Here is a 22940-nt window from a genome sequence, read left to right as displayed (position 1 = left end):
AAAGAAACTTCTCCTGTTTGGTTTCTGTTTTTTTTTCTATCAAAAGTAGAACACAAGACATGTTATTTAAATGGCAGATATGTATGCTGTAGCAGACAATAAAGCAATTAAATTTGATCTGAACTTTGAATTCATTTTGATAAACATTTAGGAAGATCTAGAACACTTGCACAAACATTGTTGGTGCAACTATATGAGCTTTTTTATTAATGCAGTCTCATTCCTTCAGTGCTGTGTTATAAGCTGCTAGAATGAGGGATCAACATGGATTCCTCAGTTTGATATTTCAGAACATCTACAGTGCAGAAAAGTATAGCATCCCCAGTGTGTGGGTGTCTCTCTGCAGCCCTGTGGAAGGCTTGTGAGGGTTGTAGGGGAAAATGAATCCAGCAAAATACACAAACTCCGGGAGGAAAATCTGATGCAATCTGAGAGAAACCTGCCACTTAGGAGAAGATTTGTTTTACAGCAGGACAATGAGCTGAAGCATGAAGCTAAAGATACACAGGAATTGCTCCAAAACAACAATGTTAATGTCCTGAAGTGGCTCAGTCTGGGTCTAGAATTTCTGGTTCTTCACTCACAAGCCACATGCAACCTGACAGCTCCAGCTGTTTTGTAAAGAATGAGGAAAAACTTCAGTATGTGAAACGCTGAGAGATCTATCCACACAGACTCAAGGCTGCAACTGCTGCAAAAGGTGCATCTACTGAATATTGACTTGGAAGGAATACTTATACAAACATGTATTTTGTATTTCATATTTGTAATTAATCTAGATCACATTGTACAGTAGAGATCTGCTTTCACTCTGACATTAAAGTGTCTTTTTCTGTTGATCAGTGTCAAAGAAGTCACATCAAATCCACTTTGATTCAATGTTGTAAAATAATAGAACATGAAAACTTCTCAGGGGGATGAACACTTTTTTACAGGCACTGCATATGTAGTATTTTCCAAGTACATTTATACACTAATATATTCAAGGTTCAACGTCCCCTGAAAGAGAAAAAAAAGGATTAAAAGAAATACTGCATAGAGAACACATTTCACTAAAAAAAACACTTAATAACACTTAATTAGAAGACTTCTAAACCATAGCTGCCCATGAAGAAGTTGAACTGATAAAGGGACAAATCAGTGTTTGTAACAATAGGACCCTGTCACTATAACCTGAAAACAAAGCACAGACTGAGGAACTTGTTTAAAGGATAGGAAAATATAACTTTCAAAAGTTACAGTGTAACTTTACACCACTTCAACTGTGCCAACACACACACATCTCAAACCTCCTGTTACTAGTAGAAGTATAACTGCTGATGCAGAAGCTTCCTCTGTCCATGAAGTCAAACTCTGGCACTTTTTCGCTGCTCTGCGGTGAAACTTGAACCTTGCTGTTTCTGCTGAACACGCTCACTTTGAACTGCTGTTTACTAAATTAAGGTCCTATTGTAAGGTCAGAGAGGAACACACCTTGCACAATTTCAGATCTACTTGCACCACAGGGAGGGGAAAATACCAAAATAGCTTATATGCTAAGCTGGAACATTTTAATGAACTGATGTGAACAATGTCAAAGCTTTTACATAAAGCATCATGAAACATGTGTATGCAGTGCCCTCATCTTTTGCTCAGATCATATTGTGAGGTGGAATTATATACATCTGTTTTTTAATAAAGTCATCACATAACTAAACATTTAAAAAGGAAGTAAAGCCCAAATATCAGCCTGATGGATAATTTCAGTAACAGCATCCACACTCCAGTCTGTGCATTATTTGATTTTTGAAGCAAACTTTCAGTGAGACATCTTCAAGCATCCACTACTTTGTTTTTAAAAGTTTAAATATTAAGAATTTTGTTAGAGGTTTTCTTCAGCAGCTCTTATGTGTTCTGTTTTAGTGTGTTCACGACAGAACACTGATGCTGCACCTGGACCATCGCCGCTACACTGACACAGACTTCAAAACTAGAGATTCAAATGCTGCATCAATTATATTTGGTTCTGATAAGAAGAAAGGGTACTTTTATAATAACTAGCTGCAGAACCTGCTATTAGTTATAAGAGTCTAAGGACCGATGGTGTTGTATGCTGTACAGATTGTAAAGCCCATTGAGGCAAATTTGTGATTTGTGATATCGGGATATATAAATAAAATGTGTGACAAAAGAGTGACATCCAATTGTCAGACAACAAAAGAAACCTTAACCACCTCTGTAGGAAACAGCTCAGTTGTCAGGGTTAGATACCTGGGGAGGGAGGTAACTTTGCCCCACTTCTCGATGCAGAAGCGTCGGAGGCCGTTGGATCCCCGCAGGGCGGCGAAGCCTTCATAGGGCACACTGGACGTCCCGGTGACAAACTGCAGCAGGCGGAGACGCTGCTCGTTGTTGAAACGCTCCACGGCGGCCCAGAACCACCGCATCACTATGTGACCATCATGGTAACCTGGTGAGTGGACGTCAGGGAGTTGACAGGTGACATCGGAATAAACTCAGGTTAAGGGCTATGCACAGACAAGTAATCAAAGGTAACAGTAATATAACCTTGGCTGGAAAAATACTGTAGATGTATCCACCTCCAACATTAAAGACATGATGCAGTTTGACTGACTGCATCCATTTAGTCCTATAACTGTATAAATAATATGCCCCCATTCATATTGTTTTACGTGAGTCCTTGTTTCCCCCCAGTCTCTACAAGGGAGCGCAAAGTTAGCATGACCCAAAGAATCACAATGGCCGCATTTATTGGAAATACAGCAAGTTGGAAAAATACCAGAATTGCATGTTAAGACTACTGTACATATATGAGAATTTTAGGTACAGTTTTATGCATACACACCTCCTCTGTACTCTGTGTTGCTCCTCCAGTCCCCAAGGTCAATCTCTACTGTACCAGCGATAACTAGCTCCAGCTCCCGGGCATCAAATACCGACACCAGCCTGGAGTCTACCACCTGGGATGGAAAAACAAAGGAACAGGTAAACAGTTGCCTTTGGGTGTGTGGTTGCATTAATGTGTGTGTGCATGGGTGTATTATGATGTATTCACATGTATAGGCATAGGCTATATGGACTAAATGACTTATGTGTTGATGTAGTGTTCAATGGTTTTACTGTGAATTTTTACTCATACAACAAAGGCTTTTATAAGCTCATTTTATTGCGTTACACACCATGTGAGAGCTGACAGTATTGTGTATAACTGTTTACCTCGTAGAAGCCTCTGACCAGCGCCTCTGTCTGCTGCACCACTCCTCTCTCCACCCTCCACTTGGCCATCCGCTCGATATAATCTTTCTTGTTCTTCTCAGTCACCTGGAGGTTGGAGCCACCCGACTTCAGCTCCCGCTCTGTCACCTAGAAACAGTTAGTTAACAGTATAAGTCATCAAAGCAGTGAAAGCTTGTCATTAAGAAAATATACTGCATATATAACAATACTATCATTAAGAAAATAAGAGCTCTACATGCACACCTGATCATATATGGCTGAAGCTGTTATCCTCAGTGACAAACACAACTAGAAACACACACTGACCTGGCCGAAGACCTCCTCATTGACGGTGAAGGTGAGGTCCAGGATGTCTGTGATGTCATTATCTTTCATCCACTGAAGAGACTGGTGGAACTCCTCATCTAGATACTCCAGATCCGACAAGTCTGTCGGCCTGTAGGACACACAGAGCCATACACATATAGCTTTATGGTCCTTGTCTTTTTAGTTTATTACCAGTTGGACGTGTCCAGAACACCCCCAGAGAGGCATCCTAACCAGCTGCCCAAACCACCTCAACTGGCCCCTTTTGACATGAAGGAGCAGTGGCTTTACTCTGAGCTCCTCATCCTATCTAACTCTGATGATCCCTCGAGTTTCCATCTAGCGCTATTATCAGGTCTGAGTTTCTGTTTGTCCAACACTTGAATGTCTTAACAAAGGTTTATGTTCTGACCATCAGTTTGTACTATTTCAATGTTGTTTCTGAGAAATCTAGCTACATTGGGCACCCCGCAGGAATTTATAAGCACCTATGTGTGCATCCTCTTGTGCATGAACAAGCACATGTGTGTCTACAGAAAAACAAACTTAAACTCACACACAAATACATTTATGAGTTGTTTGGAATACATGCATTTTCTTCTGTTGTTTTTAACCTCTGAAATGAAACCAAAGAGGTAAATGACACATGATAAATACTTTAGGTGTGTGAGTATGTGTGTACTAACAGTCTGAGCAGGGCCTTGTAGAAGGGTCTGGTGAAGAAAGCATCCAGCAAGTACTGATGAATCAAAGCCAGGCCCAGGATACGACCGCTGAAACGGAACCTGGACATGCAGGAAACATTTGCAATAGAATCGGTAAAAGAAAACTTTGACATTGTTACATGAACATGAAAGAGGAGCCAATTGGACTGATACAAAATACAAGGGTACAAGGTGTAAGGTAGAGGATACAAGCAGCTATACAAAACTCATGAGTTGATGAAAGTCAGAGTATGAGTGGCAGTGTGACCTCCAGTCAGTAAGGAATTTGAGCTTGTTCTCCATGACATCTGAGAGCCAGAGACCAAATAATATTGTGCTCATTTATTCACTCAGAATCAAGTGTTACACTTTTTAAAATATATTTCAGTTTTTTGGGCAATAAAGGTCTCTGGCTGGAATCAAACTGAGGACATTATAGTCACACAGTATGCATGCGTGTGTGTGTGTGTGTGTGTGTGTGTGTGTGTGTGTGTGTGTGTGTGTGTGTGTGAACAGCTTACCATTCCAGATGGTTCTCAACAAATGCTGACATGGGGCTGATTTGAACGGTGTAAGTGTCGTTGGCTGAGTATTCAAACAGACCGTAGTACGGATTAAACAACTCCTGAGACAAGAGGAAGAAAAATTCTCTGGACGGACCACTGTAATCTAATCTGAGGACACAAGAAGACAGAGGGAGGAAACAGTTTTACACATTTGGTTCATGGTACATTTGGACACTAATATAGCCTTCTTGTGGCCTATTAAATAAACTAGATCTCTTCCATTTATCCACCTCCAACAAAGAGGACAGTTTAATTAAGTCTATTTTAATGTCCTATAACTCTATAAATAATGTTTCAAATGGTTTAACACCTCACCAAGAATATACAGAGAAACTGAATACACATCATTTAAAGCAGCAAACAAGCTGTAAACACAACAATGACATATCATTTTGCTATGAATGTGTTAGCAAACAGTTGCATATTTACACATCCAGCAGACACAGACCAACATTAACATTCATTTAGAGTTGTGTTTGTGTCCACCTGATGGATGTAAGTCCAATATTCACTCTCCATTTAGCTCTGGTTTGGTCTCCACCAACTACTATGAAAAATATCTGTCTCTATGTTTACAGCTAGCTGCTAACTCTGTCTGACTGCAGTTTAGTGTTGGGCAGGTAGTGTACAGTGGGTTTTCAGAGCTTAGCCACTAAGAACAGTTGTCTGCTGCTGCTGGAAACAATGCTGACGAAAGCAGAGTTGCGGGCCTGAAAACCAAAACAAAGAGCTAAAAGAGCCTAAAATGCTCTGTAGAGCTTAGAGAAAAGACAAAGTTCGGGTAACAGTTCTGTGTGAGTTCATCATTATGAGCAAACCCTTTCACATTGTACTAAGTCATTTGATCCATTGTTAACATAAAAACATTGACTAGAGCAGCTTTAAAGATATTGTAAACAGGATAAAAAAACAACGCATGTTGGCAATTCAATCGCATAATTTTTGGCCTCAAAATCTTGAGATTAGCAGATAACCTACTGCACTGCAACACATTTAGCTGTGTTACAGTGTGTGTGTGTGTGTGTGTGTGTGTTGTTGTGTCTCACCCCTCCTCTCCCAGAAAGGTGACGTAGAGTTTGTTCCTTTGCAGCTCTTTGCGGGAGTACGCCATCACCTGGTTAAAGGTTCCTTCCAGCAGGTGTTCTCTCCTGATCAGCAACCTACAACAACCAGGACAGTTCAAACACTGGAGCTTATACATCACACTGGAACAAGTCCCCCCCAACACTGCTTCAAAAACTTTGACCAGACCCCAAAAGAACGTATAAAATGCTTGGAACATTTTTCTGTGCATTTGTTTTCCTAACATGTAGGTCTGAATTCAGTTTCAAAGCTTTCTCTACAAAGTTCTGGTGGGGAAATTAATTCCTACAAATATTTAAATTGAAATGTATTCAATACTGAAACCTGCATTCCAAGAAAGCTACCATTGAGGATATCACCTCACTGTCTTCATTGCATTAACAGCTATATATGTTAAAGTTAATAAAACCTTAACTTCCCAACAAAACAGGAGGGAAAAATCATAAAATCAGATGCTGCATTCTATGTTTGGGCAATCTCAGATAGGTTAGGGCATTCAAGTTAGGCTAGCTTTTAGAAGGACTAGTTTATCTGGTTTTACTCTTCTTCATTATGGAAAACTTGAATGAACCCCATTGCCTAAAGAGGGAGGGGTTTATGCAGGGTCCATGAAAGCTGGCCCTGATTTCCAGAGAGGGCACCCCTCTCCCAAACCATCCTTGATCCCAAGTGTGGGTTCCTGTTCCCCATAAAATTTGGGCTCTCATGTCCCCTGACAAATTTGTCTAATTAGGATTTGAGTTAATAGCCATTACTGCTTCAAAGATTGGTGAGTGAATTACTCCATCCTAGTTTGGATTGGAGTGTTTCAAAAAACTGGGCTCTATATTTATCCTTTGTGAATAATTCGTGCCAATGTTGCAATGTTCTGGAGGATGTTTCTCCTTCATCAGGCCGGGGCAGAGTGAAGCTCTGTTGTCTTGCAAGTTCCTTTTATACCATCCGTTGGTTTTTCTCCAAACATGTGTTACTGTAATTTGAGTTTTATTTACATATCCTTTAAATTTTGATTTTCAATCATTTTAGATTTCATTCAAATCATTTTAGATTTCTTTAGAGCCTTTATAGCCCATAATTGTTTTTGAATTTATTTTAACCTTATTTGGTGTGATTGATTTAGCTTTTTTTTAAAAAATGATTTTAGAGTCCTTTGATTTAAATGGTTTGTTTGGTTTTGTTTAAAACCTTTTCAGGGAAGTTTCACTGAGAGGAAGCCTCTCTTTTGCAAGAATGTCCTGATCACATTCACAAAGTTACACACATTCACACTTGGAAGCTGTCCAGTACAACCACAGTCTGAGCTGCTGGCCACTGAGGAGCTCCATTGGAGCAGTTGGGATAAAGTGCCTTGCTCAAGAGCACATTGGTAATGAAGGTTTGGCAAGTGCTGCTTTTTCACTTTCTCCACCCAACAGTATCCTGGACTGACCAACAACCCTCCGGTCACAAGCCCACTTCTTCAGGCCACCACTGCCCTTTTGTCATTATGGGTTAGGGTTAGATTATGTTTGATTTAGTTACTGTCTTATTTATGTGGTACAATAAACTCAATTACCAAGATACTGAAGTATCAAAATTGATTTTCAATTGCAGTTAACAGTTTGTAAAGTAGCTTCAGCTAAGGCTAGCTATAACTGCCCTCTGGCTAGCCTTAACTAACTAGAGTACATTCTGCACAGTTTTGTTTTTACCTTAGTTGTTGTTTAGTTTTGTAATTCCTGAAAATTTTACCGGTTTTTTGGGGGGTTTCTTCCCCGAAAATTACACATTCCTATGGCATCATAATTTTGATATGGTAAAACTGATGTCAAAAACTCTGATTCTGGTCTAAACTCAATTTCAAACAAATATGTAGTTACTGCATTTTGGATTTGTGGGGCTGTAACCTATAGATATAGATGTAGATGATAAATAAACATATATTTGGGATTGGATTATAATTATCTCAAAAATGTTAGGGGGGTAGAAAGCAGTGTCAGCTGTGTCAGAACTGATATCAGGATATTTACTACTGCTGTAACAATCTAATGGATCAGTTTTATTTTGATGGTACAATAAATGGATTCATGTGTGTAGTTTGCATACAGTCTTACTTGATCTTGCCTGGTCCCTGGCCGTAACCCTTTGCTTCTAATTTCCTGTAGAAGTTTCTTAGTTTGGCTTCAAAGTCTCTGCGGTACGGAGCTGGAGCCCTGGCTCTCTGCAGGCCTACATACACAAAGACAAGAATAAATAAACATAAAAGAAAAGATAAGAGAGAAGATAACATCAAAAGGTCTTTGCATAAGTGTATTATATTTAATAGCGATTTAAAAGTGGAGAGTGAGGCTGGAGGAGTGGGATACAGACAAAATATTTATTATAACCTTTGTGATTTCTTTTTAGTGAAATTGTAAAATAATCCAATTTAAACTTTTAAAACTCCTTCCATTTTTCCATCACTGAGTTTTTGTCTAACAATCAAACAGGGTACTTTGCTGTGATTGGCTGTTGCTTTGGTCTGAATTAGCAAACATGTCACATACATGGCAATCAAAGAATTTGCAATGAAAAGAGGCATTCTGAAAAAATTACTAGTGGAATGAAGCAAATGACCAACAATAAACTCTGCTTCTACCCTGCTTTTTACAATAACAATGAAGAGGTCAAAATCCCAGCAAAACTCGTAGCCTATAAAGAAGAACTTAGTAGTGAGACAACTAATTGTTGCTAGAGTTCTGACCTCTTCAAAAGCAGGATGAAATAACATTTGATCCATGAGCCAAATTTGAGTAGCTTTTTTCCTTTATATAATTTCATGGACATATTATGCATTTTATCTGTATATATTCATATGACTATTTATTTCATGATGTATTAATTATTTGCGTAAAATTGATATTCATAGAAACCTGAGCTGGGATGAAATAAAACTGTGGACTGCATGTTAAAGACCTGCAGAAGATGAAAAGGACCCTGAAATGCACAACAACAATAATAATATACAGTATAACAGTAAGACCATCGTGCAGATTATCTCACACCAGTGGCAGAAAATAAAAAAATAACATTTTAATAGTCAATAAGAGAAGGAATGAACCCTGAGGGATGTTTCTTACAGTTCGACTGACTGGGAATGTAAGATGTGGAGCAGTTCAGCTGAGCCAACAACATTTCTTACTGTTTTTCCAGGTCAGGTTTACAAAAAGACAATAGACAACTATTAGATAAAGCACTATTACAAGCCAGGCTTCCCTGCTGTGACCCAATTTCCCTTTATAGAACCTTCCATCAGTAACATGCACACCCCAACACACACACACACACACTTGTGGGCCGCTTGAGATCTACTGGAGCTCATTAAGATAACATTAGTGCACCTCAACATGGCACAGCAGGCTCTGTCAAACAGCAATGATTACCATTATGGAGTTTCTGTGTGTGTGTGTGTGTGTGTGTGTGTGTCTAACAGAACCCGCAGAGGGCTTCAGATAGCATGCTAGATTACTGAGCATCTTCACTGTCAACAGTTCTCCAGAGTGCATCCACTTCACTTGCAAATGTGAGTAACTACCTGCCTACTGATTACTGTGGCATCAGGTGATAGGCAGATAAGACACGTGTGTATGTGAAGGATGTGGGTGGACTGAGGGGCAAAAAGCTTAGAAAATCTCAATATCTGCTACTCAGGAAAATCCCAAACCACTAATGTTGGTGGTGGCAGCTCAGTCTTCTTGTCCCAACTGGATCTGCTGCTGGCTGAACACCTGCTTCCTCAGTGGTGAACACATACAAGTTCATTTGGGTAACATGGTGTAAAATGTGACATTATCCATAATGTTGTCTGTATGTACAGAATATTAACTGTGAAGTGATGTTTGGCAAAAATGTGGTTCTCAACTACAAATGTTGGAGGGACAAAAGGAGTAATACTATCATGTCAACATGTGGGCTGTAACTCATTCAATTACATGCAAACAACAGTCCAACATAGTTGCTAGTCAGGTTGGAGCTCTTCTCAACTACTTTATATATTATTGGGTAGTTTATAACAAGTTATATTTTAGGAACCAATCATATGTTGTGTATGTAAATAATCTGTATTGTAACTATAGCTGTCGAATAAATGTAGTGAAAAAGTACAAAACATTACTCTGAATTGTAGTGGAGTAGAAGTATAATGCATAAAATAGAAATACTCAAGTAAACTACAAATACTTCCAAATTGAACTTAATGTAAGTACAGTATTTGAGTAAATGTACTTAGTTACATTCTACCAATAATATACATTTCAGTGGCTGTGGATACTATCTGGAAAGGGGCTGAAAATCAGTGTAGTGCTCCTTTAAAATGTCCAGATTTTGAAGAAATGTTTGTTTTAACTGTACAGTTGTAGTGAGAAACTAAACTTGAACTGTGGTATGTAGGTGTTGTCTGTATGAAGCATAATGCAACTGTGTGTTTGACACAAACCACTTTGCTACAATAACAAGAATTATTACTGAAGTAGTTCAGGAATGTTTCATTATTCTCATTATTTTGTTTTTTTAGTCGGGCTTCATATTAATGACAGGCAGCTGTGATTGCCATGTGATTGGCAGCTTGAAGGACCTACCAGGAGAGTTCTGAGGCGAGGAGGCGGGGGAACAGCGAGGAGAGAAGCTGAAGCCAGGGTGGATGGGGTGAGGTGGAACATAAGACATGATTTCCTCTTCAAATAAACTGCGAGGACGGGAGACAAAAAAAGCATAGATGACTTTTGTTCTTTGCACTATAGTCCAGGTATTTGTGATTTCAGCAGTTTGTAAGTACATTACAGAAAAACAAACTAGATGTTGGGTTGATACTGGAATGAGGTTCTTTACCTCAGTAGGATGACCAGGTCTGCATCACATGACAGCTTCTCCACACCCTGGGTACCTTCTGTCCGGATGTAGTGGATCTTCTCCCTGAAAAGTAAACAAGGACCTGTTATCTTAAATTAATCCTTCACATTGGTTAAAATTTTTAAAACTTTTTTTGATAATCATACACAGTGATTTCTTGGGAACTCTGGTGTTTTTAGTCATCATCACAATATTGTGATCTGTCCAACCCACAGGAATGGAACATCCTTCAGAACACTGCACTGGTAAACTGCTAAAAATCAAAACAATACATGTCTCAATTTTCTCATGGTTTCTGGTGGAAAATCTTGTTGCACTTGTAACCATTTGGTTTAAGTTAGTTCTATTTGTATTCTTTGTATCACTCTTATTAATATTAAAGTCATCCAATAGAAGAACCTCCATGTTTTCTTCTCTTGCTTTATTTATGCTGCTACACAGATCTTCTAGACAGGACATGTTTGATTTGAGAGGTCTGTAAACACATCCAATAAGCATTGGTAACTGATATGGCAACTATATTTTATACCCATATTACATCAACTTGACCAACACAAAGGTCATCTCTCCTTAGAAGGTAAATATGATTTTGAATGTATAAGCCACTCCTCCTACATACCTGCTCCTATCTCTTCTCATCATTTTGCATCTAAATGCATTTTAGTTATGGCTAAAATAAGCATATTATGGCAAGCTGCAAATATTAACGTTCTAAATGCAAGCCCTTCCTTAACAATGACAAGTCAATGGAGTGTACCTGTCTCCTACTTGGCTTTGATGTGTAAAACAAAAGATCCATCATGAGTCCAGGACTAGACAACCCATCAGACCATACACAGATCTAGAATAACCAAAGAATAACCTTCGAGTCCCTATACAACTGGCTGTTTATGTACAACTTGTCAACAGTCAGTGAGGTAAGTGCATTCAGTCTCCGGTGTGCCTTCATAATTGGATAAAGAATTTTTCTTCTCACATTTATCTCAGGAGGAAATTGATCGTTCATTCCAAAGGATGTATTCCTGAGTTCCTTGTCCTTGCTTTTAAGTTCTGTTTCTTTAAAATGTTCAAATCGAGCCACAATGGCTCACGGCCAACCCTCAGAAACTTTACCCATTGTGTGAATGTGAGAGAAAGTGATGCTCTTAGTTGTTTCTAGCATAATTTTTAACTGTTCAATCAGAAATTGCCGCACAGCAGATTCACAGTCAGTGTCAGTGTCCTCCAGGATTCAACACAATATTGTCTCTCATGGAGCGGCATTGGAAGTCCAGCAAGGTTTCTCTCAGCTGCTTGTTCTCCTTTTCAATAGCAGCCACCATATTCTCCACAGTTTGCACGGAGCATTTTAGCACCACATTCCCAGACATCAAATCGTCAATTTGCATCTGACTATGTTCAAGGTTCGCTCTGAGCTTGCCAAATTCCTCTCTCATGACAATATCTCAAGCTTTGCAAGTCTTTTATCAATGGATTGCAGTAAAGCAATTTCTACCTCCATCGTTGGCTCACTCCCACACTGTCAGAATGCACTTTTTTTGCCTGGGGAGGGTCTGGAATCCTTATTGATATCCTTTAGGATTTTCTTCTTGTCTCTTTCCCAAAGTTTCTATCTTTCTGGGACATGTTTCCGTTTGCACTTTGATAACTCACTTCAATAAATCTCTCCAGCTCTTCAATAGACCCACTGGAATTCAGACTGTTTGATCAGAGTTCAATCAGGCTCTGTAGTTTTGGGCCAGCCAACAACTTGCAGTGGAAGCAGCAGAGGGGCTTCCAGCAGGAGCATGCTGGGCAGAGGGAATCCACTAAAAATCACTTCTTGCAATTGCCATCCATAACTCTTGACAGTTTGGTAGTATGACTTATTAAAAACACTTGAGAAATATCAAAGATATATTCAAAACAACTCGTAGGGCTGGGAGCTCAAGAGCATAGGAGTCATCTTATCCAATGTGACTTACAAGCGACAACGAGAGCAGAGACAAGAGACTTTATATAACTCATTCCAGACAGTACTGGGCTAATGATGATATTTCCTGTACATCTACTGGTTCGACAGATATAGGCCTAATTGTAAGACACTGCTCTGCTGCACTGCTCATCTGAAAGACTAGTATTTGGCCAGTGCAAGAAAATACTAGATGCTAACTAATACTTACCTCCAGCTGCTGACAAAAATCTGACTGATGATCTCATTAAATCACTTTTTTTTTTTTTTTTAATTCCTCTTCTGTGTGCATACAAATAGCAGGACAGAACATTTGTAATTAATGACAATATTTATTTCATAAAAGCAGCAGGTGTCTCATATTATTCAGCCTGACTGCATGAAAAATGAAAGCAGTATCAACAAGTACTGACAAACTGTTGTGAGCATTTGTTCACTTAGATTATCATTTCCAGTTCTGTATATTATTTCTACAGAATATAATAGTGTTGAACGCCTGCTGGTGATTTTCAGCAGTAACTGGTGGTAACGAGGGAATGAAGTCATAGCAGTGTGTGTGGGTATTGATCATGATGTGGGTAGTTATGATTATTACAGAGTGTGTAGACAGGACAGATGGTTCCTATGATATTATACTGATATATAAACTCACTGCTGATTGGCTGCAACACAACATATGCTACTACATCATATGATAAATTAAAACAAATGCAAAATCAGATAAAGACATGAAATAAAATACTGCTAACAAAGAAATATAATATAATTACAAATATACTACACTGATGTTAGAAATTATATATGAGAATATAAAGTATATTACATGAATAGTATAGGAATATTATTCAGGGCTTGACATGATAAACTAAGTGAGCTAACGCTTACTTTTTCAGCACTTTTTGATACTGCTTTCATTTTTCATGCAGTGCTGCTGAATAATATAACACCTGCTGCCTTTATGAAACATCTTTGTCATCAATAACACATTTCATGGTACGTCTTGATGTTTTTATGCACTCAGAACTAGAAATTTCTTAAAAAAGCCATTTTATGGATTAGATACTGAGACATCTAGTAGACATGTTTCCTTATTCTCCACATGATGGAGCGAGTGGTTCTCTGAGTCTGAGTCATAACAACTATATATAGACTCCACTGTAATGGTTATAGCATTATCATTTGACTATCTAGTTAGATAGAGTTGTTGCCTGGAATGCGGGTAAGATTTCAAATATATGTTTGGGGAAAAAAAGGAAAAGAACAAGAAAAGGAGAATGGGAGGAAGACAGAGTAGCAGTAATAATACTAATATATGTTTATGTTTATGACACTGAACAGCAAAAGGGTACTGAGTAGTTAAAGTACTGTATCTCTGAAAACAACAACTACACATTTGAACTGTCTAAATGAGACTGTTGAGGCGTTACCGTGAGCTTCAGATAAATCTGTTTTAGGCAGGAACAAGGAACCAGGAACCCTCATTACATACATATTGGAAGTACAAAAAAAATCTAAACAGACTTTGTTCATTCTTATTTAGTCCTTTGAGGAAGAAGCATACCTAAGTGCATGGTTTCTGCTCAGGCTGGGCTGTCGCTCCTGCAACATGTCAAATATGTTTGGCTGTCGAAGGAAGGCCACAATCTTGTCATTGTAAGCTGGTGAGAGAGAGACAAACAGAGAACACATCACCACAGCTGAGCATTTCAATTCATTCTTCAATCTAGATTTATGGACTGTAAACTCATATTAATGCATTTTTTAAAAATTCAAATTGATCCAACATGGTGACCACATTAACATCTTGCAGCGTATAAAATGACATGAAGCACAACCACTAGCTAGTGTTGACACAGTAAATATTCATTAGTAATGGGATGTTATGACAGCGCCTACATGGAGCATGATGCTGGCTTCGTATGGCGGCGACCAGGCTGTTTCCAGGTCTGGCCATCAGAGAAGCTCCACGACTCCGGGACACATCAGAGGCCTGGAGAGAAACACCAACAAAGGTTTTCTCATGACTTAATACTCCCTCAAGTGACCAGGACATTATTTCATTTACATTCCAAAATCAACTATGAATTTATCAACTGTATTAACAAGTATGGTGTGTGTATCAAAGCCTGATATATCTTATACTTCAGTGCCACACAGCTCCACTGTCATCCAAAAACTATTAAAAACACATCAATGAGCCACATGTTCCTTCATTTCATTACCATCAACACACACACTGTTGTTTATTTTGATTCAATCCCACTCACACACACACACTGTCCTGCTGCCAGAAATACTCACTAGAGCACTAAATGTGGATTAATCCGCAGCTAAAAATAGTCCCCAACAAAAACACTATTTCCTCCTGTTTGAGTAACGTTTGTTAAAAACCTTTTTTAAAGATGAATGTCAGTAAAGTCAGAAAGTATTAACACATTGTTGGTTTCGGTCTTTTCAAGGCATTCGGTGTTAATAACAGCAGACTTGATCCTTTAAACTACTGTTATAAGTACATACAAATGTGCATCAGCTCATGCTATCTCATAATCTTTTTCATCATCATCCTATGAAGAGCATCTCAAACTACATTCATTGTGCTGCTTTTTTTTTTACAATACTCCAAAAAGTAAGGGAGGGCAGGAAATAAGCAGAAACTCCAGTCATGTTAGTACCTCCCCAGCGCTGTAACTACGCAGTCTCTGCAGGTGTTGTCTGTGGGCGAGATGGCCGGGCAGCCGGCCGTTCTGCAGAGGGATGCGAGGGTCGATGAAGGTCGTGGCTCGACTGTTGTGGTCCACGAAGAAAGACTGGGAAACAGAAACAAGTGATGCAAACTTTGTACTCCAAGATATAGATTTTAAAATGATCTCTGATTCAGATTTAGATTTGACAAATAGCTCCAAAAGAAAAACAACATAATAGAATTTTGTAGCTCAAATATCATATTCAGTACAATGCTCTGGAGAGTGTGTGCATTTTAATATACAGTATATAGCTTCAGCTAACCATATGATGGAGTCTTTTTGTTGTGAATGACCTTCTCTGGTGTTCATGCTGCTTAAAATACAATCAGACAGCTGAACATGAGTGGTAGTCCAGTGTTTTGTCCTTGGTTCGTTTTGCTTTGCTAGTCTTTCCATGTATGACACACTGCTGACTATCAGTAAATCCATCTCCTCCCATACATCCGTGTAAGGGTCATTCTGCATGTGGGAGGTGTCCTACCTTGCCCTGGGGGTCAGTCTTGATCTCCCAGCCCCGCGGCAGCTCCAGCTGAGTGTCTGCGAACTTGTTGAGGAAGACCACCAGGTCTCGGTTATGTTGGTAGCGCTCAAAGTTTCTGGCATCGCGACGCACCTTCAGGATCATGTGTTTCACACAGCTGCTGCTGGTGAACATCCGGTAGGCTGCCTGGAGAGACACAACAGCTGCAGGTTTACTTTTATATCTATAAAAGTGAACAAAGTCCTGTGTCGCTGAGAGGAGAAAATGCTTTTTATATTTTATTTCAGGTGAGCCTTTGTGAGTATGTGTGTGTGTAGGAAAGATGGTGTGTGTATGTGTGATGCATTAAATACTTGATTTGCTATTTTATCAAAAGTATGTGTGTAGATATTTATGGATTGGTTAAAATGATCATGACAAAAAACTTTTTTTTTGACATTTTCATTTTTTATTTGTATTCTTTATTTGATAGTGATAGTAGAGACACAGACAGGAAATTAGAGGATAACAGAAAGATTTTGATTGTGATAAATAATAAAGTTATATGTTCACTGTGAGTAATGAGCACTTTCAGTGATTTTCAATGATTACAAAGCTGGAAGTGTTTCATTTTATTTCCTTCCTTCCAGGCAGCCATCGCATTCTCTTGAGAGCGGCTGGCAGTAATCCATGTCCAATTGAAAGTTAATTGAAAACAACAACATAAAAGCGGCAATATGGCGACAATTTTTAGAACTTAAGAAAACAACAATCATCCTGCTTTATTAGCCACATGTCTGGAAGTGAGAAGGTAGACTGTCTGACAGAGTTAAAGGAACTCTTGCCTTTAGACTTGGTCAGATGACATGTTTGAAGCACACTGAACGTTTTCCTGTAACAGAAACCATAAGATTTCATTCACAGGCCGTTGTCAGGTGTGTGAGTGTAGTACTCACATAGTTGCTGTGCAACACAGTGAAGAATTCTGGGTGTGTGATGAACTTGACAGCAGGTGATTGGAGGAGATGGCTGATCTTCTGGTGATTGACAGGGGAGGCGGGGCCTGGAGACAGATAAATCACTTTGTATACCTCTGAGTACTTTTAAACTATTTACTCAAGGAGATTTTGACATAATAAACATCTATCATAATTACATCATTACAACGTGTGAAAGTACTACACCAGAACATGAACAATTGCAATGAAATCCACTATTTATTCAGTCTGTGAAAATAGGTTATTATAAACACAAATGAGAAGGAAAACAATATAAAAGCCTAAAGGAATAATCCTATAATAAGACAGAGAGGATACTTTAAAGTGGGAGGAGGATGAGTGCTGTACCTGTCGGAGGAGAATCAGTGTCTGTCTCTGTGCTGCTGCTCCTCTCTAACCTCTGACTGCCGCCCTCCTCCTCTGTGGCCATGGTTCTCTGGATGCTCTGGTACCTGCACAAACAACCAGTGGTCCTCTTAGCATGAAGGATGAAACATGTTGGCTTGTGGAGTATTACTGGATTCTTAAAGGGTGTCGTCATGGCTAACAAAGACAGATATATCTCTTTTCAACACTCATTAGTTCTTGCATTTATGTAATATGTGGAGGTTTTGCATAATGTTAAATGTGTTGCATGTTTTTTATGAGCTTATATCTGGATATGCAGTGCATTGCACTTCTTTGCATGAAATGTGTGTTGCACTAACAGAGGCTGATGCTTTGAGTTCCTTCACCAGTCAGCAGATGTCAGCCTAACTCCACTATAATGTACCAGCTTACAACACAGCACTGACTGAGACATCCTCTTCTGTTCTGATCTCATCCATCCTCCTTGTTTCACTTCCAAATCATTTAGTTGACAAAAACACAACAAGAATCTGATGTTCAGGTGTTCATTCAGGTGTGATATTTTTAACATACAGTATAGCGTTTCTGTTTATGCATAACACTGAGAAAAAGAACTCTGTGTAACACTCAGCTTAGCATTTTAATTACAACGTGAAAGCAAAAATAAAGTCTACTTTTAATGGCTTAAAAATCAATTTACACAATTCCATATTTTTCCAGTTATTAAAGTGATTAAAGTTCTCAAATAAAATGGGAATTTGAACATCTACAGTACAATCATGTCAACGGGGAAACTTCACCTGCTCCATCGAAATCCAAAGCTCCAGAACAGCTACTGAATGAACCTTGTGTTGTGGTTGTTTTGTACACTTAAAATCATAGTTTAGATGTAATATCATTTTATATTTTTTTTATTTATAGGCAGTGAAAAAATATACTTTTTCACTTCTCCAGTGAACTAGATATGAACAAAGAAATGCCAGAGACAGACTGTGTAGGAGATGATAAATAAAGAAACAAATAAAAACTTTCTCAGATGAAATCCTCTCTATGCTGGAGCAACGCTGGTCTCACCTCCTGTTGAGTTGCTCCATCTGATGTGTGGATCCTGATCGAGGGATGCCGTGGTTACACTTGCCGCTGTGACTCGGTCTCTGCCAGGTCGTGGTCCGGTTGACATGGTCCACATAGAAAACTCTGCCGTGGCTGTCGATGCGAGCTTCCCAGTCTGTGGCAGCAGAGAGGTGAGGAAGAAACAGCTGCATTACTATTCTGTTGTGAAGGATGTGTTTGTCAATCACATTTCAGTTAGTCGGATGTAAATTGGTTTGTACTGGTCATTATTCATACTGCCTTCTACTCTTCCATGTGCTCTTTGGAAAAAAATATGATGTGATAGTTAATATAATTAAACATACGAAGCTCCATTTTAAACATGCACATAATGAGACTCATTGCATTCTTTTTATCACACTGTTACCCTTGTATAACTGAAGGTAACATTTGGTTTATTATAACTCACTAAACTAGTTAAATTGACATACATACAAACAGTATTTTGTGGTTCATTAACATTACTTATCTCAGTAATCTGTAGTTTAATAGATCATACTATGTTATTAAAATAGCAAGTAAATCTTCAGTTTCATAAATCACTCACTCCAAATTTCAGAATCCCTCAATTATAAATCTTTTTGCTTATATTTGTCTATCATCCACTCAAAGGAACTGAGTTTCTGTTTCAAAGACAAATAGAGGTGGAGTATGGAGGGTGTTTTCCCACTATGTTGATACTGTGTGTCATATAACCAACACTGAGTTGGTAGCTAATCCCTTCATGCATGGTCTGATGCCTGCCTTGGAGATCAACAGGACTTGCAGGTCTTTTCTGACAAGCTGATTGGTTGTTGGATCTGAGCCTAAATGATAAGAGAATATAAGCTTATTTTTCCATTTTGTAAGAAGCTAAAACCGTTAATAGAGTGCAGGAATACAGTTACTGCAAGTGTGCATGAAACACTGTGTCCACCATTGGTGAAAACAGCAAACTGACATACAGGATCAATTTAGAATCAATTCTAAATGTGTCAAAACAAGTGAATTCATCTTGGATTAGAGGTTAGAAAAATCTCATCAAGTCATTTTTGTCTGCAATGGAGACCTTCAACCTACATTGATAGCTTTTTGTGGCCACGTGGGAGCAGTGGAGCAAGCTAGAGACATAACACTGACATATTATCACATTATAAAGTTATTGTGGCTAACTTGTTAGCCAAGAGTTGCCATTCTACACACACACACACACAGAGCAACATTAGCATTCATTTGCAGCCCAATATTCACTCTTCCTTTAGCTCTGGTTTGGTCTCTACCAACTCCAGAAAAATATCTGTGTCTTTAGCTGCTAAATGCTCCTCTATGTTCACCAGCTAGTCTCTAACTGTGTCTGCTGTTTGCTGCTGAGCAGGTGGTGTACAGTGGGTCTATCAGAGCTTCAGCTGTCAAGGGCTGGAAACAAAATGAGACTGAAGAAAAACAATACATTTGCAGGCTGTAAAACCAAAACAAGAGCTGAAGATGCAAAATTATTCATAGAGCTGTGGTGAAAATGATGCTTATGAGCATCAGTTGGAACTGAAGACTACAAGTTTGAAATGAAAGACATCTGAGGGTGTGGAGTTAGAGAGAAGTGAGGTTAGCTAGACCTCTGTAGCTCCTCATGTCTGCTGGAGGCTAGCAGCTCCAGGCTACATTAGCCGCTACTAGCATAACACATGTGAATCTGTCCAGTCCGGTGAATCAAGTCCAGTTGTATTGTGGGTAATGTAGGATCCAGGTTGTGACGAGGATGAATGCATGGAATAAAAACGATGATATCTCTGGTTCTGCTGCATTGATTTTGATTCTTTTTAACTGTCCACCGTGAGTCTGACAATATTATAAATCAGCGTAGTTCAGTTTTGAGCAAATAAAGTAAATTCAGGTATTTCCTATAATCTACTGGTACAGGTAGAAATAATAATGACAGGATGAAGATTAGGACATTCTACTACAAAAGGTTTGTAGCTTATAATGATGATTTATGAAGGTCAAAACTGGCAACATTTATTCCTTAATGATGACTGTAATCTTTGTAATTTGATTGTGTTCACTTATGTTGGCTTAATGGTTTGGGGAGATTTGACAGAGACACTTTTAAAGAACCTCTGTGGAAACCTGTTGTTCTAGTTGTTGTGGCTGACTGATGTGTCACACTGATGACTTTATTTGGCTCATAAATGGCCACAGTGTGAATGTGCGAGACGAGGGCTGCGTTCCTCAGCTCTGACTAACTGCTGTAGGAAGAGGAGGAGGAAGATGAAGACTGCCCCCTCAGGACAGAAAAACCCTCTGTTGGATGTCACTACTGCTCTGCCCACTCACACACTCACACACACACACACACACACACACACACACACACACACACACACACACACACACACACACATACACACAAACACAGAGAGAGTGAGAGACAAACAGCCTCTCACTACCAGTGAGCATATTTTAGGAGTCAAGTGTTCAGGCAACCATGGATTTCTTGCCCTGCTCCATTTAATCAGACTGAAGGTGCCTTGGGTCAGATCTGAGGTGATGATGTGATCTAATAATGTTCAGTTAGAGTCTGTAGAAATGAGGCTGTGATTGAGGGGGACTTTGTTCTCCTGTTTAAACTGGAAGATCAGCTGAGTGTCACTAGATGTAAGTGTAAATGGATCCAGTCTATAGTGTCAGAAGATTGAACACAGCTGCTCCACACACTGCTTCTGTGTTGTTGCACTGTGATCAGCCTCAACATAGTGAAAGTCAAGGAGGAATGATGATTAGTGATTTCAATAACAGATGTCGCATTTCTGAATTGTGCAATACAAGTAAAAAAAAAAAAAAAGAAATGATTCATCAAGTAAACATACTCTGCACTTTCTAGTTCCCACTTATATATGCTGATTTGTTTTTGTCAATTTTCATCATTTTAATGATATTTTTGCCAGATTTCCTGCTGTGTGGGCATTAACTGACAATAATAATAATAACAATAATAACAGCCATAATAGGTCCCAGCTCACAGTGGTGGCAGTCGGAAGTCTGCAGAGACAGAGCGTGCATTATGTCAAACTCTTAAAAATGAGTTTCATGTCAAACTGAATCAATTTGGAAAAAAAAGCAGTTTCTCAATATAGCTGATCCTTGATATCAGAATATACACCAACAGCACTGAGGCGTCTACAGCATAGATCATAGACAGTCTATCCTAATGTGGATACAAGGTCCCTCTGAATCACTGCAATCACTGGAGCCCCAACGCAGCTGCTTGAGTCACTACCAGTAAGTGTATTTGATTACTCTTTGAAGGGTCCTGATGGTACCATTGATGGTGCCTACTTCTCGTCGTTGGTCATTCCCATGTCTGACACTCTCAGCATCTGATAGACACCTGTCAGACACTGTTTTAGCATTTTAAATTGCTTTAATTTTCTAATTATTGGCTTTAATTTGACTGTCACTGCCCCTTGGAATTATGGGTAACTTGTGATACTGATGTGCAGAATGCATGCATTAAGAACTCTCCATGAAATATTCACTTATATCAGTTATAGGCTGATTGATCAGTTGAACTATAAGCTAAATAATATTTCTTCTTTTTTGACACAGCTGCTATTGTTGTCTGTTTCAGACAAAAGCCATCAGATTGTTTTAAAGTGCATCTTGTGGAGGTGTTTCCACTTATTCTGGCTGATTAGACCTCTGCTCATGTTGAAGAACTATGCTTACATGAAGTCATCAAACTTCTCAAACCAATAATAACATTTAATATGTTCTTTTTTTCTATGCAAAGAGTTGCAACAAAACTCAGAGGTGTCAGTCAACAACAGCTTTTAAAACGCCCACACTGTTCTGAGAAAGAGTAATCAGGCAGAATAAGTGAAAACACCCATGTGGCTTCACCACGGGTGTGTGGGGCCTTTCTGAGGATGTGTGCACAGGCAATGCAGGGTAGCAATCATGCACATGCCAACACATAGCTAAAAAGGTAGAGGAAACTCAAAATCATTAATTTGTAAGTGTGTGTTTGTGGTCTTACCATCAGCTCTCAGAAATGCCATCAACAACTGTTAATTGCTCCAATGTTCTTGTTTTACTTCAATTTGACGATCTTCAGTTCCTGATCAGTTCATCACACAAACAAATATCCAAATAGGGAAGACTGCTCTCGACTGAGCGTCTCCTTTTGGTATGTGATTGACAGTTATAAGGCTTATTAGTGGCTAATTTTCCACTATAAAACTTCCAGGTTCAAAGAAGAAGGATATTTGTGTGGGCTGCTAATTTTGTCCAGAACTAGATTCAAAACAAGTGCGTTTTTCCAAATTAATTGAGAATTGGCAGTGACATTGTTTGTTACTGACATGTGACGTTACACAACTTTTCTAGCTTGTAAAATTAACAGGTGCCTCAAATATACACACACACACACACAGAGTTTGTTTTGAAGTTGTTGAAGCAATTTTTTGTATATGATGAATGAGCTGGTTTCAGTCCTCCGGTTTGATTTGACACTTTGTCAGGACAAACAGACTTTCCAGACGCTTTTCCAGACGCTTCAGGTTGTGTGCTCCGTGTTCCGTGTTTGCAT

General features: G+C 38.9%; 1 protein-coding gene across 2 annotated transcripts in view; it reads right to left on the bottom strand.

The window, feature by feature from the left end:
• LOC122972616 (E3 ubiquitin-protein ligase HECW1) overlaps positions 1 to 22940 on the bottom strand; it is an 81633-nt gene that overhangs the window by 6313 nt on the left and 52380 nt on the right. For both annotated transcript variants that reach the window (XM_044339854.1, XM_044339855.1), the window contains 17 exons: positions 18338 to 18491; positions 17264 to 17367; positions 16874 to 16980; positions 15939 to 16124; positions 15386 to 15520; positions 14610 to 14703; positions 14275 to 14371; positions 10742 to 10825; positions 10492 to 10598; positions 7990 to 8104; positions 5860 to 5973; positions 4769 to 4921; positions 4230 to 4328; positions 3544 to 3673; positions 3217 to 3363; positions 2846 to 2960; positions 2251 to 2449 (listed from right to left, as the gene is read on the bottom strand). In XM_044339854.1, coding sequence (XP_044195789.1) covers positions 2251 to 2449; positions 2846 to 2960; positions 3217 to 3363; positions 3544 to 3673; positions 4230 to 4328; positions 4769 to 4921; positions 5860 to 5973; positions 7990 to 8104; positions 10492 to 10598; positions 10742 to 10825; positions 14275 to 14371; positions 14610 to 14703; positions 15386 to 15520; positions 15939 to 16124; positions 16874 to 16980; positions 17264 to 17367; positions 18338 to 18491 — 2140 coding nt within the window. The remainder of the gene's footprint in view (positions 1 to 2250; positions 2450 to 2845; positions 2961 to 3216; positions 3364 to 3543; positions 3674 to 4229; positions 4329 to 4768; positions 4922 to 5859; positions 5974 to 7989; positions 8105 to 10491; positions 10599 to 10741; positions 10826 to 14274; positions 14372 to 14609; positions 14704 to 15385; positions 15521 to 15938; positions 16125 to 16873; positions 16981 to 17263; positions 17368 to 18337; positions 18492 to 22940) is intronic.

The sequence above is a fragment of the Thunnus albacares genome, chromosome 21 (genome assembly GCF_914725855.1).
Source record: "Thunnus albacares chromosome 21, fThuAlb1.1, whole genome shotgun sequence".
Taxonomy (NCBI): domain Eukaryota; kingdom Metazoa; phylum Chordata; class Actinopteri; order Scombriformes; family Scombridae; genus Thunnus; species Thunnus albacares.
The sequence above is the reverse complement of the archived record's forward strand: the minus strand, read 5'-3'. Positions and strand labels throughout refer to the sequence as shown.